Here is a 17001-nt window from a genome sequence, read left to right as displayed (position 1 = left end):
TTGTTGCTTACTAGTTGTCCCAGAATAGTCTCTTCCTCGGCATCCTCCTGTGCAGCTTAGCTTGCCTTCCTAGAGGAGGGCTCGAGAATTTTAAGGAAGATGAGGATGGAGTGCTAAATATTTCAACCATGGGAAACTCCATACAGTGATACGGAGACCAGGAGGCCTGGGAAGTCCAGTAGGTGCAGACAGGCCAGAGGGATGGGAGGCAAAAAGATGACAGATCCTGGGGGACCCCTAGAGTTCAGGGGTTGGAAATTTAACCTCCTTTTGTCTCTCACCTGAGCTGGAGACTCAGATCAACTTTGTGTCTGTCTCCTGTCCTCTGCTGACCATGGTGGTCAGTTCTAGGAAACTGTAGTCCTTCCACTTCAGGAAATGAGCCCTATGGTCTCACTTCCCTGACTGAACAAGCCTAAAACAGCCCTGGAAGCTGAGTCGAACAGAGACAGTACCATGACTAGGAGACGGTGGACACTAGGAGCAGAGGTCTGATCTTGGTCAGTAATACGTGTACCAGGCATTGTGTTAAGTGATTTACAAAGGTTACCTGATTTGATTCTTGAAGCAGTCTTGTGAGGCAGATGACTTAGTTTCATTTTACACGTGAAGAAATTATATCTTAGGTTAAAGTAACTCGCTCATAGTCGCAGCTGACAGGTGGTGGGCAGGGATCCTAACCCAGGTTCATGACTGGTCTGCCTCCTGAAACCTGATCACTCAAGCTTGTTTCCTGGTTTTTGAAATCAGGCTATTGCCTGCCTCAGAAAGTTGAGGCTATAAATAGGATGGTAAAGGGTCTGGCACACAGAATAAGTGAATTTTGCATTTTTCCAGAAGCTCAGGTATCATTTTTAGTTTAGTTTTTGAGTAAATAATCTTAGGTAGTCACCTGCAACTGCTGTGCTAGGTGCTGCAGAGATGAGAAAGTCCTGGTCTCTCAGGAGATTAAAGCTTTACTTAGCTTGGGGGCAGAGGGTGGGGTGGGAAGGAGGGAGGGGGTGGCAAACAAAAAAAAAAGTCAGTTCAGCGTGATCAGGATCGGATCGCGTCCCCCTTTACCAAGAGGCAGGAGTCACTGTGCTGCTATCACCAGGGTTGGTGACTTTGATTCCTTTCGTACTAACCGATAGGATAGCTGGTGTTGGGGTCGCAGGGTTGAGTAGAAACCAGTTGGCTCTTCTGGATACCAAAGCTCTGAGTCCGAGGACATCCAGTGTAGGGGCTCCGCCCAAGCAAGCCCCGGTGGCAGGAACGGTGGCAGGAACCTGAGAGAAGCCGGTACAGTGTCCTTCCTGTTTTAGATAGTCCCACAAAGCCATTCCCTGTCCGCAGTCTGGTTTCTGTGGGACCGTCCAAGGTCTTCTAAAGGCTTGTCAGAGTTGGCTGGTGTCCCAGACTCCCTAAGAGCAGTTAGGATGCGTGGTTCCTCCAGCATCTAGAGGGTTTTCTGAAAGCGCTCAACTACTTCTTCATAGTCATGTTCATCGCCATCTGCAAAGAAGTCCAAGCCAGTGAGGGTCGTGGCTTTACAGCAGGTTACTTCCCCCACTTTCCCACTTCAGGGCACACTTCTGTGTCTGGACAGGGAAGGGGTTGCTCTGAGTGTTTAAGGTCTTTGCTATCTGGGAAACTCATTTGTTCTGACGAAACAGTCTGCAAACACCCCCCCCCCCCCCGCCCCGTATCCCTTGGTGCAAGCAGGGAGTGTGTTGAGAGAGGAGCTTATTTTCCTTGCCTGGACTCTGGGACCCCTAGGAGAGGGCCATTAGGGACCCTTTAGCCTGAGTCCACCCCATACAGGCCTGACCATCCAGCCTGGGCTGCAGAAAGCTCTGCCCAGGGGCAGGACTGTGCTGAATGTGCTGCCAGCAGCATCCGAGGAGTGGAGAGGGAAGGGTAGGAGCAAGGATAAGGGTGAATGGCTGACCGGACTCGCCTGGATCCAGTGTGCTGCACTTAGTGGGCTTGAGGCCTGTACGGGGAGGAATCTTGCTGTAGGTATTTGATCTATCTTCTGTGGCCTTTGCCAACGTCGTCATCTTGAGTTTGGGCAATAGAGGGCGTTGCTGTAGTTCTGAGACAAGAGAAGACTAAGTGGGGGGAAAAAACAGAAGTCAGCAGGGTCCCAGGAAACAGCAGCAGAATCCGTGAACTCTAACTTCCTTCAAATGTCACTTCCTCTGCTCCCTTCTCTACTTCCTTTTCAAGGTAGGGCTTCTCAGGACCCCGGGGTTTTTGCCACAAGCACATGACATGGTCTTTGGCAGGGGAGGAAAGGACTGGGGTGAGAGAGAATGTGGTTGCGGGCTAGAGACAGTGTCCCTGAGTTTCTCCACATAGGCCTCTGCTCAGTGTCCTTCCCATCTGTTGCTGAAGGGGAAAGGCCGTCATGACACCTCAGGGCAGGGCGCTAGGGCCGAGAGGAGTACCAGGAGGGAGGGGGCTTGTACCGGGCTCCTACCTTGTGCCGATGCTATGTGCCTATGTGCTCATTTAATCCTCAGGTGATCCTGAGTCACTGGGTCAGTCCCAAATTTATACAGGGCTCAGAGAGAGTATGACATGTCAAACCTTACACAGGGACTCCCTAGCTGGACCAAGGCTCTGGCCCAGAACACGTCTGTCACCTCTAAAGCCAATGCTTTTCATCCTGACCAGGTAGTTCAGTTGGTTAAAGAATCATCCCAATACACCAAGGTTGCGGGTTGATTCTCAGTCAGGGCACATACAAGAATCAACCAATGAGAGCATAAATAAGTGGGACAACAAATTGATGTTTCCATCTCCGTGTCTGTCTGTGCATCCATTGTCCACTGGTCTCTCCGTGTCCACTGGTGAGAAAACAGACGCTCAGAGTCCAGGCCATGGAGTGAGTAAATTGCTACTATGATTGGGCCTTTACATCTACCTGAGTCTTTCCCCCTTACTGGGATCCAGTTTGGTTCAGTTCAGCACTCACTGGCACTTTCTCTGCCCGCTTTGGAGTGGGTGAGGTCTCTGCCCCCACAGAGGTGTAGCCAGAGAGACTTGGGTAAATCCAACTAGAAACTACGTGTCCCCCACCCCACCCCCCAGCTGTGTCCAACATGCAGTGTGAACACACGAGAGGGAGGACCCTGCCTAGGAGGAAATTTAACCTGAGCCTTGCCCATGAGCCCAAAAGAAAGGGCTGATGTGTGTAATGTGCTGAGGCAGAAGTCCCAGCACAGTGAGGGGCTTCGGGCACGTCTCTGAGGCTGGACTGTGAACCTCAAGAGTTGGTGGGGGAAGACGGGCCTCAGAAGGTGACGCTGAAGTCAGCTGATAAAGACCCTGGGTGCTGTGTTAGGGGGTCTGCACTACTCCTGGCAATGGGGAGCCACTGTGTCAGAAAATGAGGGCAAAACCCATGGGTGACCAGGGGAGGATTTGGAAGACCATTCTGACAACTGCAGGGAGGGGTTGAAGAGGCTGCCAGATCGTTTAGGTAAAAAATAATGAATCTTGAACTAGGGAGTGACATCAAGGGTAGCAAAGAAAGGCAAAGCACAATGAACGTGGAATCAGAATGCTTATGCTCCAGTTCAGGCTTCCTGGTTAACTAGGACGTTGGGTGCGTCTCAGGGCCTCTGAGTCCTCGTTTTCTCAGCCATAAGATATGGATTATCACACCAATATCACAACTGTCAGGATGGAATAATAATAATAGGTGCAAAGTGTTCGTTTCTAAACTGCAAGTTCTATACAATCATAAGAGAAACGTGATGCTAGACAAAGGAGAATGGCCAGGCTTGTAGGAACCCTAACAGGTGAACCCATCCCACCAATGCTGGTTATATTGGTACCTTGATGTTTCCCTCCAGGCCGCTCCGTTTCTTCTGCTCACTGAGGTTCTGACGCTTCGGGGGCCTGGGTGGGGGGCCTTGGCTCTCTGAGGCCGGTAACTTCCGAAGGTGGTAATAGAAGGCATCTGTCAGCTCCTCCACTGTGGCTGCAGGGAGAGACCCAGCTGGCCGGTAGGGATGCTCCTCCTCCACGACAGTCAGGTCCAGCCACCGGGGAGGGATCTCGAAGTACATCCCAGGCTCGGAGTCCAGGCTGACCAGCAAGAAGGGTTCCGTGATCTTCTCCTCGAGCCGCAGGCCGGGGAAGAGGGGCAGAGGGTCAGCAGGGTGGCTGCTGTCCTTGGTCACCACCTTGACCTCACAGGGCAGTGAGAACTGGGCAGTCAGATCTGCCAGGTTATATCGCCGGGTGTCACTCATCTCCTCCACGAAGCTGCCAGAGAAGTAGAGAGGCAGCACAATCTGTTCTTGGTCCTCTGCCTCTTCTTCGCACTCCTCCTCCCCAGCCTGGTCACTGAGCCGATGACACATCAAGATGTCCATGTCCCCGCCGTGAGACCCATGGGCCTGACCGGCCCCCAGCACCTCCAGCCTGTCTCCCATAGCCAGGGAAGTGAACCCAGGGATCTCCTCCTCATCACCCTCACAGTCCTTCATGGCCACCACCCGCAGTGGCCGGCCAGGCTGCAGGGCACCTAGAAGGTCATAGGCTGTGGTGAACTCCCTTGGCCGTCGCCGCAGTTTCCCGTGGTAGGCTCCAGAGACCATGAAGTATCTGGGCACCTTCCGGCCCTTGGTTGAGGCCAGGACCCGCCAGGGTGGCGAAGCCAGGCCGTGGATGCAGAGCCCCTGGCCTTTCCGCAACGAACCCACCCATGGGCTGAGGAAGATGGGCGGCCCCTCCGGGACTTCCAGGATCTGTGTGTTCAAGGGGAAGGGGCCTCCCCGCGCCAGGACCTCGCTCAGCAGCAGCGGTTGGATGAAGTGGATGTGTTCAGAGGAGGCGGTGACATCCTCCACGTCGACCTCCAGGGTAGAAGGGATGCTGACGATGGTCCTGCGCACTGTGGAAGGGGCAGAGGTCAGCTCAGGGGAGTGGCCACACGCCACCTCAGCAGTGCACTCTCCAGCCCCAGCAAAGAGACCTGTGCCGGCTGACCTCTCTCCCGTTGTCTTTCCTACCACCACTGTCCCACCGTCCCAGATCCCTGGGCCACTCTTGCCTTCAACCTCTTTCCTTTTAAAGTTATTTTAGAAAGTTTTAAACGTTTATAAAAGCAAAGAGACTAGTGTAGTGACCCCTATGTACCCACCATCAACACTGAACTCAAGGCCCATCTTTAATCTCTACCTCCATCTATCTGTTTCCCTCCACGGGATTATTTTGCATCAGAGCCATCACATCACACCATCTGTGACTGTTTCCACGTGCACTTCTAAAACGAGGGGTGATTAAAAATTTAACAACCTCACCACAGTGTCATAACTACATTGAAATAATAGTGATTATCTGAGGCCCTGACTGGCGTAGCTCAGTGGATTGAGCGTGGGCTGCAAACCAAAGCATCACAGGTTCGATTCCCAGTCAGGGCACATGCCTGGGTTGCAGGCCATGGCCCCCAGCAACCGCACATTGATGTCTCTGTCTCTGTCTCTGTCTCTGTCTCTGTCTCTCTCTCTCTTCCTCTCTTCCCTCCCTAAAAATAAATAAATAAAATCTTTAAAAAATAGTGATTATCTAGTAATTCCTTAATATAGATATCCAATCACTACTACTTTTTAAATTTTAACTGAATTTTGAATGTAACTTTTTAAGCTGCCTTTCTAAGTCCTTCCTGGATTTAAATAAAGAGAGGAAACCAAGTCAAGATAAACAATGAGTAAATGACCCTGGGCAACTTGTTTCCTCTCTGGATTAGTACCCGGTGCATAAACTCAAAGGGTGATTGTGGGTATGAGGAAAGCTGGCGTGTCTTAAGGCTGACCAACGCCACACGGAAGATGGAGTGGGGCACATCGTCCCCATTTTGCAGCTGAGAACACAGGCCCAGGGGGATGGCGATGACTCCCCTCAGGTTGCACTGTTGGGATTTTTGCTTTGTGCCAGGAGAACTGATCATTGGTTGAAGCTGGGAGATGGGGGGCGAGGGGGAGGTTCATTATACTGTTTTGATTTTCTCTTCAAAATACTTCATGGATTACCTGAGCTGCCTCATTATCCAGCCTGCCAAGCCCCACCCACCACTAAAACCCGTGGCTCCCCAGACTGGTCTCTTACTGCCCAGGGCTCTCTGGGAAGGAGCTAACCTCAGTACCTGGGAGGACATGTTCAAGATGAGCCTCAAACATCTTCTACTAGAAAGCAAGAAAAGCTATTCAAGGCCACGAAGGTATGTCAAAAACATTAAGGAGCCAATTTGAAAAGGCTCCCATTGGCCAAAGTTGAGATAATTTATTCAAGCTGCCCAGTCCACAGTTTCAGTGGATTGGGACACTGAAGACATTTCATTGTGAGTTCATAATGATTTTTTTAAAAAACCCTAAATCACCCACTGAAGGATGCTAAGGAGCAAACTCAGTATTTTAAAAACTAGTTAAAAAAAAAAAAAAAAGGCCCTTGTTGGTGTAGCTCAGTGGATTGAGTGCTGGCCTGGGAACCAAAGGGTTACCGGTTCGATTCCCATTCAGGGCACATGCCTGGGTTGTGGGCCAGGTCCCCAGTAGGTGGTGCTCAAGAGGCAACCACACATTGATGTTTCCCGTCCTTTCTTTCTCCCTTCCCCTCTCTAAAAATAAATAAATGAGATCTTTTTAAAAATAATGTTATTTCTTAGTCCTCGGCACCGGCTGGTGGCAGGGTAGGTGACACAGGTAGAAGAACCTAGTCAGGTCTGGCCAGCTGGAGACCAAGCCTGAACAGGGGTGAAGAATGGTGCCCAGGGACCTCTGCACACACAAACACAATGCCCTGTGTGTCCTGTACAAACTGGAACAAAGAGTAAGTGAGGAGTTTTCTCTTAATGCAGTTCCCCCATGAAGAAGGAATGACAGGCTCAAAACATCACCATTGCAATTTCTAACAAAATCATGGATCCAGGGAGTGTTTGGCAGCAGCCACTCACATCACACTGGCCCGTCCTTTGTGTTATTTGATCTACACCCCACGGCAAGGCTGATGCTCGAGTCAGTCAGGTTGGTGGCAGACACAGAGTCGAGTGGGGATTCCTTGCCCCACACCTCACATGACTATGAAAACTGCCCCTTTCGTCTGTTAAGCCTCTAGAGCTAAGTGCCTGTGTCCAGGTGTGTACGAATCTGGAACTAACACAGTATGCCTGAGACTGCCCATCCCAGAAAGACAATGCCTACAGTGTTAGTCCTTGGCTGGCATACAGGAATGTGGGTTTGGGGAGGGGTCCCCACCATTCCATGGTAAGAGTGGATCACTGTACCCTGACTGGGTCACTCATTTGGTTAGAGCATCATCCCAGTACACCAAGGTTGCAGGTTCTATCCCTGGCCAGGGCACATACAAGAATCAGCCAATGAATGCATAAATAAATGGAACAACAAATGGATGTTTCTTTCCCTGTCCTCCCCTCTCTCTCCCCTTTCCTCTCTCAAAAATCAATAAATTAAAAAAAAATGTTTAAAGGTGGGCCCTAGCCAAGTGGCTCAGTTGGTTGGAGCATCACCTGGTGCATCAAAAAGTTGCAGGTTCAATTCCTAGTCAGGGCATGAATGGGAGGATCAGTGTTTCTCTATCTCTGTCTCTCTCTCCCCCTTTCTCTCTCCCCCAAACTAACAAACATATCCTTGGGTGAGGATTTTTTAAAAAGTGAGTCACTGCCTAGACTGTGCAAACCATGTGATGGAGGCTGAACACCTGCTTTCCCTCTGGGGGTCTGGAATCTGGGCAGGGGCTGGGCAGCAGGGGGCCTGTGTGACCAGTCCCCAGTGAAAACTGTGGGCACTGAGACGCCAATGAGCTTCCCTCACAGACAACACCTCACACGTGCTGTCGCCCGTCGGTGCTGGAGGAATTAACGCCCTGTGTGGGTCCCTGGTTTCCTCTGGGCTTCTCCACATGTGCTTTTCCCTTTGCTGACTGTGCTTTGGGTCCTTTCGCTGCGATCCATCCGAGCTGTGAATACGACCGTGTGCAGAGTCCCGTGAGTGCCCCCATTGAATCGGCAGACCTGGGGGTGTCTCAGGGCCCACCCAACGGGAAAGTCAGGGGACAGAGGGTCGGGTTCACGCTCCACAGAGGATGCTGGCGACAAAATCCAAAATGTGCAGAAGCCCACAGGCCAAAACCCTACTCCCTTTGACAGAAAAATTACAAGGAAAATTAAAAAGGGGGGACCTATGGATTAAAAGGGACTTAAGAGACATATCAATCAATGGCAACGTTGTGGAGCTTATGTGGGTCTTGAGGTGGGAAAAATAAAAAAATGTATGAGATAGTGGAGAAAACTGAAACACCGGGTGGGTGTTACCAGCGAGTGCTGGCCATAGGAGTGATTGTCCATGAATTTGGTGTGATGGTGGTACTGTGTCTGTTTAAAAAAAAGCGAGCTTCCAGTCGAGATGGCAGGGTAAGTAAATGTGGTACTCGCATCCTCCCACAACCACATCAAAGTGACAACTCAACTACAGAACAGCCATCATTCAAGACTGCCTCAGATTAGCTGCGCAGAAGTCCTACAACTAAGGACATGAAGAAGCCACATCCAGATCGTGACCTTGCACCCGAATGGCTGGACAGTGTGCAGAAAAACGGAGAGCTATTTTGTTTGGAACTGAGCGAGGATGAAGAAGGAGGCCTCTTCCTTCCTGAGACATCTGTCATGGACCATATCAGGTTCAGTGAGAACAGGATTAGTACTGAAGAGGATGACTACAAAGATGGAAAAAAGCATGAAACCAAATTCAAGTGGTTTACCAATATTTTAAAAAGTAAAACACTTTTACACAAGCACTATAATAAAAAAGAGCAAGAAGAGTGGACCAGTCTCCATTGCAAAGCATGGGTGCAATCAGAAAACAGGAGTTGTCCAATGGAAGTACAAAGACGTGAACATCTATGTGAACCCCAAAGAGCTAATGGTCCCCAGAGCCAAAGAGCAGCTCGAGCTTCTGAAAGTGCTGGCTGGGACCATCCATCAGACCGAGTGGGGCTGGAGAAACACTGAAAACAGGCGGGTGGAGAGAGGCTCGTGGTCCACGGCCAGGGCGTCTGCCCCAAAGAGTGGTCAGACATTAACCGATAAGTGCTGCGGCCGAACGTCCGTCCTTGTTTGCCGAGACACGTGATTAGGGACGCCCACTAGAAAGTGATCCCAGCAGAAGTGCTGCCAGGTTGTCGGCAGGCTAAGGACTGCTTGGCGGTACTTAAGGGCGTTGGACTGCCAGGCACAGTGCTCTTACACACTTCAGTGTCTTTACAAAAAAAAAGAGTTGCAGTTTAAAATAGAGACAGTTTAAAAAAGAAGAAGAAAAGAAACACATATTGGAGTATTTGCGGAGAAATGCTGCAACACGTGGGGCCTGCTTTGAAACAATCGGGTGTGCGGGGTGGGGAGGGTGGAGCTGAGAGATGAGACAACAATGGTGGCGTGGGGTACTGGAGTCGTGGGGGTCTGTTATGCTCCTCCTTGCTTTCCTACAGGTTTGAAGTTTTGAACAATAAAGTAACTTTAAGATTTTTTTCAAAAACAGGGCAAAGAATCCCCGCTTGGTTCTGCCATCTGTCAGCCATCCTGACCAACTGGTCTGGTAATGCCAGGGGCTCAAACTCTGGCGTCCAGGGAGCAGGGCCCAGGGGCCACTCTTCCACCTCTGCTCAGGCCCGGCCTCCGACCGGACAGACCCTCTGCCTCTGTGTCGCCAGCGCGGCGCTGCATGCTGCCCCCAGCCGGGCCTGGGAATACCCCGTGCAACAGCTGGGGATTCAGGCCGTGCCCTCTGCCACCCCGACACAAGGACCTGCAGAAGCACCTGCTCTCCCCAGAGGCAGGAGAACAGGCCGCTCCTCCTGAGCAAACGGGCGAGGTTTCACTTGGCAACTCTGTGTCCCAGCTGCTAGTAAGCTCACAAACCAACTTTGCCCAATTTTATAAAGTGTCTGGGACCTTGCTCTAGAGTTAGGCTATTTTCCTATCTCCATTTACACCTAATTTCCCATTCTTTAAGACTCTTTATTCTGTTACTCTACATAAACCGTGTAAGCCACCTGGAATCCCTAGACTGTGGCGGGGATCTTCCGTCAGAGCAGCTAGCTGCCCAGGTGCCCCCTCTCCCTTCCCCACCAACCCCCACCCGCCTGTCCCATCCCGACAACTCACTCTGCATGATGGCTTGGATCTCATAGTGTGGCCTCAGGATCAAGGAGCGCCAGGGGAGGGTGGGGCAGGTAAGGAGGAGGCCCTTCAGGGCTGGGTCCTGCAGGGCCTGCAGCAGGGTCCGAGGGGCACCTGTCTGCAGTTCCCAGAAAGGCCCCTTCATGGACAGGGGCAGATGCAGGACTACCACCTGGGTCCCCATGCTCAGCACACAGCGAGCGGAGCAGGTCCCGAGGTACATTTCCACAGCCTCGAGCATGAGGGGCTGTTCCTCAGGCACCACCCTCATCCGTGTGTCAATCCTGCAGGTGGACATGAACCAGATGGGCAGCTGCTTGGAGCTCTGGACTACAGCAGAGACAAGTTCCTCCAGGGTTCCATAGCTCTGGGGGCCGGTGAGGGGGCTGAAGTGGCCTGTGGAGCAGAGCAGAGGGGGTCAGGGTGGGGCAGGCCTTGGCTGGGTCCAGGGCCAAATGTGCCAGGCCTCGGGGCTGGCCGACGAGAACCCATCCAGATTCCCCTGAGGACAGGCGCCAAGGACAGGTCAGCATTTGGACGCCGGGGCCACAGGGCTGAGCAGTGGGAGGCAGCAAGTGACCGCGTGTGAATGGACAGCAAGGAGCCGAGGTGGAGATAGTTCCTTCTGACACAGGGGCACAGACACGGAGGGGCTGTTGCCAGGGAGAGAGGACAGAACGGGGACATGCTCCCCGCCAGAGTCACCGACCGCTGCCGTATTTTCCTACCTCCTGACTCCCCCTGCCTCTGACCTCGCCAGCTTGGCCTCCAGATGCCTCAGGGCTGCTCCAGTGCCGCACACTCAACAGCTGTCACTCCACCCAGGGGCAGCGCCACTGTCCCTCTCTCCCAAACTAGGAGCCCAGGAGCCACTGGCCGAATGAGCTCTGACCACCCCTACCCCTTACGTGTCTGCCATTCTGGCTGCTCTCCTCCCTGCCCCTCCCCCACCCTGTCCATTCTTCTCTTGTCTAAACTGACCCCACAGCTGGGCGTAACTTCACTTCAGGGACTTTCCTGCCCAAAACACGCATCACACGTCCAATCCAGGAAACATCTCGCAAACCCAGACTGGGGGACACTCTGCAAAAGCACTGGTCTGGACTCCTCACAAACGTGGATGTGAGGACCAGGAAAGGCTGAGGACTCTCCCAGCCCGAGGGAGACTCAAGAAAGAGGACAGTGGCCTGCGATGTGTGATCTGGGACTGGACTCTGGATCAAGGGAAAAAACTGCTACAAAAGACATCAGCAGCCCTGGCTGTGTAGCTCAGCTGGCTGGAGCACCGTTCCAATCCACCAAGGTTGCGGTTCGATCCCCAGTCAGGGCACAGACAAGGATCAACCAAGGAATGCGGGAGTAAGTGGAACAACAAATCAATGTCTGTCTGTCTGTCTCTCTCTCTCTCTGTGCCCCTTCTACCCTCTCTCTCTAAAATTGATAAATAATTTTTTTAAAACTATACCCCCAAAAAAGAAGACATTATTAGGGTAGCTGATGAAGTTTGAATACAGACCATGGTCAGACACTAGTATTACATCGATATTACGTTTCCTGAATTTGATCATTAAGCTATGGTTCTGTGGGCAAATGTCCTCGTTTTTAGGAGACACTAAATATTAGGAATAATATTTAGATGTAAAGGGCATCACATCTGTAATTTACCCTCAAGTAGTTCAGGACAAATATATACACATACACATACATGTATAGTAACACATATTCATGTATAGGAGTATGTATGTGTGAATAGAGAGAGGAAGAGAAAGAGAGGAAGCAACTGTAACAAATGTTTAACAGTTAGTGAATCTAGATAAGGGTATACAGTAGTTTTATCAAGTCTTCTGTAAATTTGAAACTTTTTCAAAATAAAAACAAAATCCTCCAAACACAAAATAACACACATCACTTTCACGTTTCAAACCCTCATTGGCTACTCGGCACTTTCACAGCCCAGACCGACATGCATCTGAGCCCCGCACAGCGCCCCACACAGCGCCCCGCACCTCACCTGGCGCCCACAGCCGCGCCCATCCTGTCTGGGTGAGCGCAGCGACTGCGGCCGAGAGCCGGCCCTCACAGGGTGCCTGCTCTGCGCTTCACTGCACGTTTCACGCATGGCAACCCGTTTTAGCCTCACATCAAGCCTGAGTAATTCCATCACAGAGAAGGAAGCTGAGGCCCAGAGATGTCACAGGAAGTGGCCGAAGCCACAGTTAGTGACAGAGCAGGATCCCCACCTAGGCTTCGGCCTCGGCTTCGGCATCAGCCCCCAGTCCACCTCACCACATGCCTCCTGCCATACCTGAGTGGCATGGGGTTTCTGGAGCCCCTGTGCGCATGCTGCTCCCTCTAGGGATCCTTCCTCCAGCTCAGGTGCCACCTCCTCCAGGAAGCCTGCACAGACCGCCCTCCCCCCTCTACTGCCAGAGGCCCCTCTTAACTTGTGCTGACTTCTACTGTTGCCACCTCTCACGGCCACCGTGGGAGCCCCCGCTGGAGACAGCTGCCCCGGTTCATCCTGAACCCCACACCCCTAGTCCCTGGCACAGGGCCGGCCATGCAGTGGGTGTCAGTGAATGTTTAGCAAGAGAAGGTGTGATTGAACACAGAGACGGGCACTTGGACAAAGACCTGGAACAAAGAACACCCCAGCCGAAGGTGATCAGGGAGACGGACCGGGAGGGGGCGTGGCCACGCCAGCATCAGGCATCCTCAGGCCACCCTGAGGACATCCTGAGCCTGGAGGCCAAGTGGACGTGAGAGTCGCATGTGCTAACCCAGAGGGGCGGGAGTGCGTGCAGGAGTTGGCGAGCCCACGAGTGTGTCCAAAGGGGTGCCTGGAGGGTGCCAGGGCGCTTGGGGAGACAGGGGTGCCAACCTTACCCTTGAAGTTGGGGTCCAGCTCTATGGTCTGACCTGACCCCGGGTTCTCACAGACGACCTTCTGGAGGCGGAGCTGGGTGACCTTCATCAGGTCCCCTGTGGAGAGGCAGCACTCATTCCCGGAGATCTCGTAGATGGAGCCTGCGGAGACACAGACGCCGTTTCCCCGTGCGGCCAGGGCCAAGCATGGGCGGCCACACCTGTGCCCTGCTCGGCCACACCTGTGCGCACGTGTTTCTGCCGCCTGGAATGCCTTCCCCTATCTTTCCCTACCTGATGGCCACTGGCTCAGCTGTGCTCCGTCAGCATAGATGCCACCTTTGCCTTCTTCTAGTGCTGGGTGTACCCTTCTGTGGTACACTCTCTGGCCCTCTTCACAGCCCCGCGCCTCCTGAACTCAGCTCATAGGGCAGGGCTGACCCACCTCAGCACCACTGCGGCCAGCACAGGCCTGGCCTCTCGGTAGGAGTCCAAGTCATGAGTGGGTGAATGGCCCCGTGACTCCCATTCCCTTATTGAGGTTATTCAATCAGGCCCAGAGAGGGTCAGTGGCCACCCCAGCTCACACAAAGCCTGACACCCACTCCGGTGCTTTCTTCTCCAGATGAGTTGTTTCTAAAGGACGTGCAGGCGAGAACAGAGGGCCACTGACAGCATGTGCTCCGCAGGCCGGGTTCTGGGCCCTCGAAGCAGTGTTGGAAACAGGGAAGTGCTCGGTAGAGATCTCTCTCATGCACGAGTGTGCCGGCTCCGTGTCCTGCTGACGACCGCCGGGAAAGTACAGGTGGGCGAGCCTCGAGGCCACCTGACCCACCCCACCCTAGCCCAACCCAGGGCATCCCCAGCAGGGCCCTGGGGTGAGGAGGACTGAACTGAGACAGCGTCAGTCCTGTTGACTGAGATGGCGTGGAAGGGAGCCATGGTTCACGTGTGCAGTGGAGCAATGACCGGCCGGGGTGTTGCAATCCCTCGGGCATGCGCCATGCAATGTGGCAACAGCGCGTGCTTATCTGAAGGGTAACATCACCTCTCAGAGCAGCACGGTGGAGTGATATCATCCACACGCTTGTGGAGGTGGCACGAAACAACGTGAGCTAACAAGAGGCTGATGCAACACTGCATCGTACAAGAATACATAAGCAAAGGCCTGCGGACGGGCAGCTGAGACGGCCGATGGATGCTCCGTTGCTCCTATCGACCTTGCCCTAGCTGGCTCGGAGGCCACCGTAGACTCTGCCTTGTAAGACACTGACCAGCCATCTCCCAGACCAGACTTGATAGGGACTCTTGGGACTCAGGTTCATTATCCCCCAATTCTCTTGTGTGATGTTATTGCTGGTTGCTTCTGAGTGATTATTACTGCTACTAGGTTAGTATGCATTTGGACTGAATCTGTATTAATACAAGCTGAGTGAATAGCGCAGTCACTGTGTTGTTATTCCAGCTTCCTGGTGTTGCCTGCAGAGCTGGTGGGAGTATTGGTGGCCCGGCCCCTCCAGTCCGTGACGAAGATTGGAGTCTGGCTTACAGGAAAGACTGTATGTAGCGTAGACACTCGTAAGGTTCGAGTATCGCTCGCAACAACCCTTCACAATGGCCCTGAGAAAGTGCTATTTCCCGTACCACCAGGAAAATGTACACAGGCTCATAAAACAGTCTGACTACAGTTTTATGGGGGCAGGGCCCAGGGCTGGTGAGGCTGGGGGAGGTGCTGTGGTCAGTATTGCATATGCGTCATTGCATTTATGACCCATGACTGCCCTCAAAAGCACAGACATTTCCCTCGCCTGAATGAGGAAACTGAGCCTTGGCGAGGCCCCATGGGTGGCCCAAGACCAGAGGTAGGAAGAGACCTCACTGAGACTTGAGTCCAGGGTGCTTGCCTCCAAAGTGGCAACTCCTAACCCCTTCCAAGTGTCCAGGCCGGGTTCCTGCACCATCGGTGTCACAGTCTCTCCCTCTACGCTCACCCCCGCCTGCACACTCGCATCCCTCTGGTCCTTCTCTTACACTAACTTCCGTCACTTCCCACCACCCAGCTCAGGCAGAATGATGAAACTCAGATATTAAGACACACAGCAAGCAGAGGGTGTCGGGAAGAGAGCAAACGTAGCACAGGTGCCTGTCGGAAGCCCCAAGAGGTAGAGTCCGAATTTGAACCCAGACCCATCAGATCCCCAAATGGATCTGGCTAGACCCGCTGTGTGGTGGCCTGTCCTGTCCCGTCTGTGGCCCTCCATATGTCTCACCCTTGGTCTAGGACACCCTTGGGGCCTCAGAATTCTGGAAGCTGGTGTGGCGATGTGAGGGAACGGAGAGAGGGGACAAGATGGCCAGGGCAGCCATGCATGAATTTGCTCTCTAAGGAGGGAGCTTCCCTAGCCCCACCCAGCGTCTTGGTTCCCTCTCTCCTCCTCCTCCTTCCCTATTCTGCCTTCCTCAGCTCATCCCTCACCATCAGCAGCCTGCATTTCCCATCTGCTGAGCAGCCATTCTGTCCTCTCCCTTCCACTGCCCGCCAGTCCCTGGCCCCTTGCTCCTTCAGGTAGTAGCGAGTGACCGAGACCCTGCTGTGCACTAACCACCTGTGAACAAGGCAGGCTGTGGCCGGGGGAACAGATGTGCCGGCCTGTAAGGAGCAGAGAGCGGGGAAGGCTTCCAGGATGAGGGGCCATTAAGCTGAGGACTGAAGAGCTGATCAGATCAAGCACTGTCCACTGCCGAGCAGAGCACAAAGGTGCGATGGAGGGACCGAAGGAAGCTGGCGTAGATGGGTGTCGAGGGGAGCAGGAGGCTACACGGAGCAGAGGGCTGACCTGGCACTTAAGCAAGCAACAGCTGCAAGTCCTGAGCTCCCTAACGCTGGAGCCCCGCACAACCGCACCTCAATCAACACGCACAGCGGTCCCACCCCGCCTGGGCTGGGCTCCACCCCGCCGGGAGTCGGAGCTCATTACTACCCAGGTTGAATGTAGCCCCAAATCACACAGCAGTGGCAGCGCAGGGATTCGAAGCTGGGGCGCACTGTCCCGGGCTTCCAACGCGCCGGCAGCGCCTCTGCCCACACGCCCGGGAGGCCCTGGCCGCCACGGCGCTGCGGGTCGCGGGGGGAGGGGGGGAGGGTCGCCGCCGCCCACTCACCCTGGAAGTAGACCCCCGAGCAGACCCGCAGCACTCGCGGGAGAGTGGCGGGATCCAGGGCGCAGACAAAGTCCTGCAGCGGCACGGGCTCCATGGTCCGCGAGGCTCCCTGGACGTGGACTGAGTGGCCGGGGCCCGCGCTCCCGCCGGAGCCCCGCCCCGAGGGGTGGGGCCGCTCGGCCGGGCCCGCACGCCGAGCTCTTGGGGTGAGCCGTTTCCCTCTCTCGTCCCCAGTTTCCGCATCTCTAGAATGGGTTGCAGTGCCTGCCTGCCACCTTGGCGGCACGACTTGGATCCAGGTCAGGAAGGCTCTGCGTGAGTGAAAGCAGGTCCCCGCGTCTGCAGTCGTCCGTGACGGACCCGGTGGTGCAGGGGGAGGACGAAGCCCCGAGGCGCCCTGCGCCGGCTCCCTAGCCCCACACCCCCGCGGTCCTCCCGGTTACAAGGGAACGCGGACTGCCTGGTGTCGCTCTGGGTCCCCCGGAGGCGCACAGCCCTGCCCTTCGGCTCCGAGAAGGAAGATAGAGCGTCGCGGTTCCTGAATCCTTCTGGACGAGCCGTGGTCCTGTGCTGACTGGGAGCTCCTTACCTCTCAGGACGCTCCTACTCCCTGGACAATTCTAGTTGAAAGGTCTTCTTGGGCTAAAGAGAAATCTGCTTAGGAGAGAGTCCACCCTCCTGTCCTGACCCCACAAGAACAGATAAAGCTTTTATATTTCCCTGTCCCTCGGAGTCAGATCCACAGAGGCTCAAATCTCACCTCCTCCTCTTGCTCGTTATATAAC

At 53.9% G+C, this 17001-nt stretch overlaps 1 protein-coding gene across 2 annotated transcripts; it reads right to left on the bottom strand.

The window, feature by feature from the left end:
• Nucleotides 1-310: 310 nt before the first annotated feature.
• Nucleotides 311-16367, bottom strand: THEMIS2 (thymocyte selection associated family member 2). 2 transcript variants are annotated; one of them, XM_036025599.1, is made up of 6 exons: nucleotides 16217-16367; nucleotides 13076-13216; nucleotides 10175-10585; nucleotides 3828-4891; nucleotides 1931-2093; nucleotides 311-1494 (listed from the first exon to the last, which is right to left on the bottom strand). In XM_036025599.1, exons 1-6 carry the CDS (start codon nucleotides 16308-16310, stop codon nucleotides 1439-1441), a joined length of 1929 nt encoding a protein of 642 aa, XP_035881492.1. In that variant the 5' UTR covers nucleotides 16311-16367; the 3' UTR covers nucleotides 311-1438. The 2 variants fall into 2 exon arrangements, with proteins under 2 accessions (XP_035881492.1, XP_028368783.1); XM_028512982.2 differs by having other exon boundaries at nucleotides 1940-2093.
• Nucleotides 16368-17001: the final 634 nt, after the last annotated feature.

Source organism: Phyllostomus discolor, chromosome 5 (genome assembly GCF_004126475.2).
Source record: "Phyllostomus discolor isolate MPI-MPIP mPhyDis1 chromosome 5, mPhyDis1.pri.v3, whole genome shotgun sequence".
NCBI lineage: Eukaryota > Metazoa > Chordata > Mammalia > Chiroptera > Phyllostomidae > Phyllostomus > Phyllostomus discolor.
This window is presented reverse-complemented; position numbering and strand designations above follow the sequence as displayed.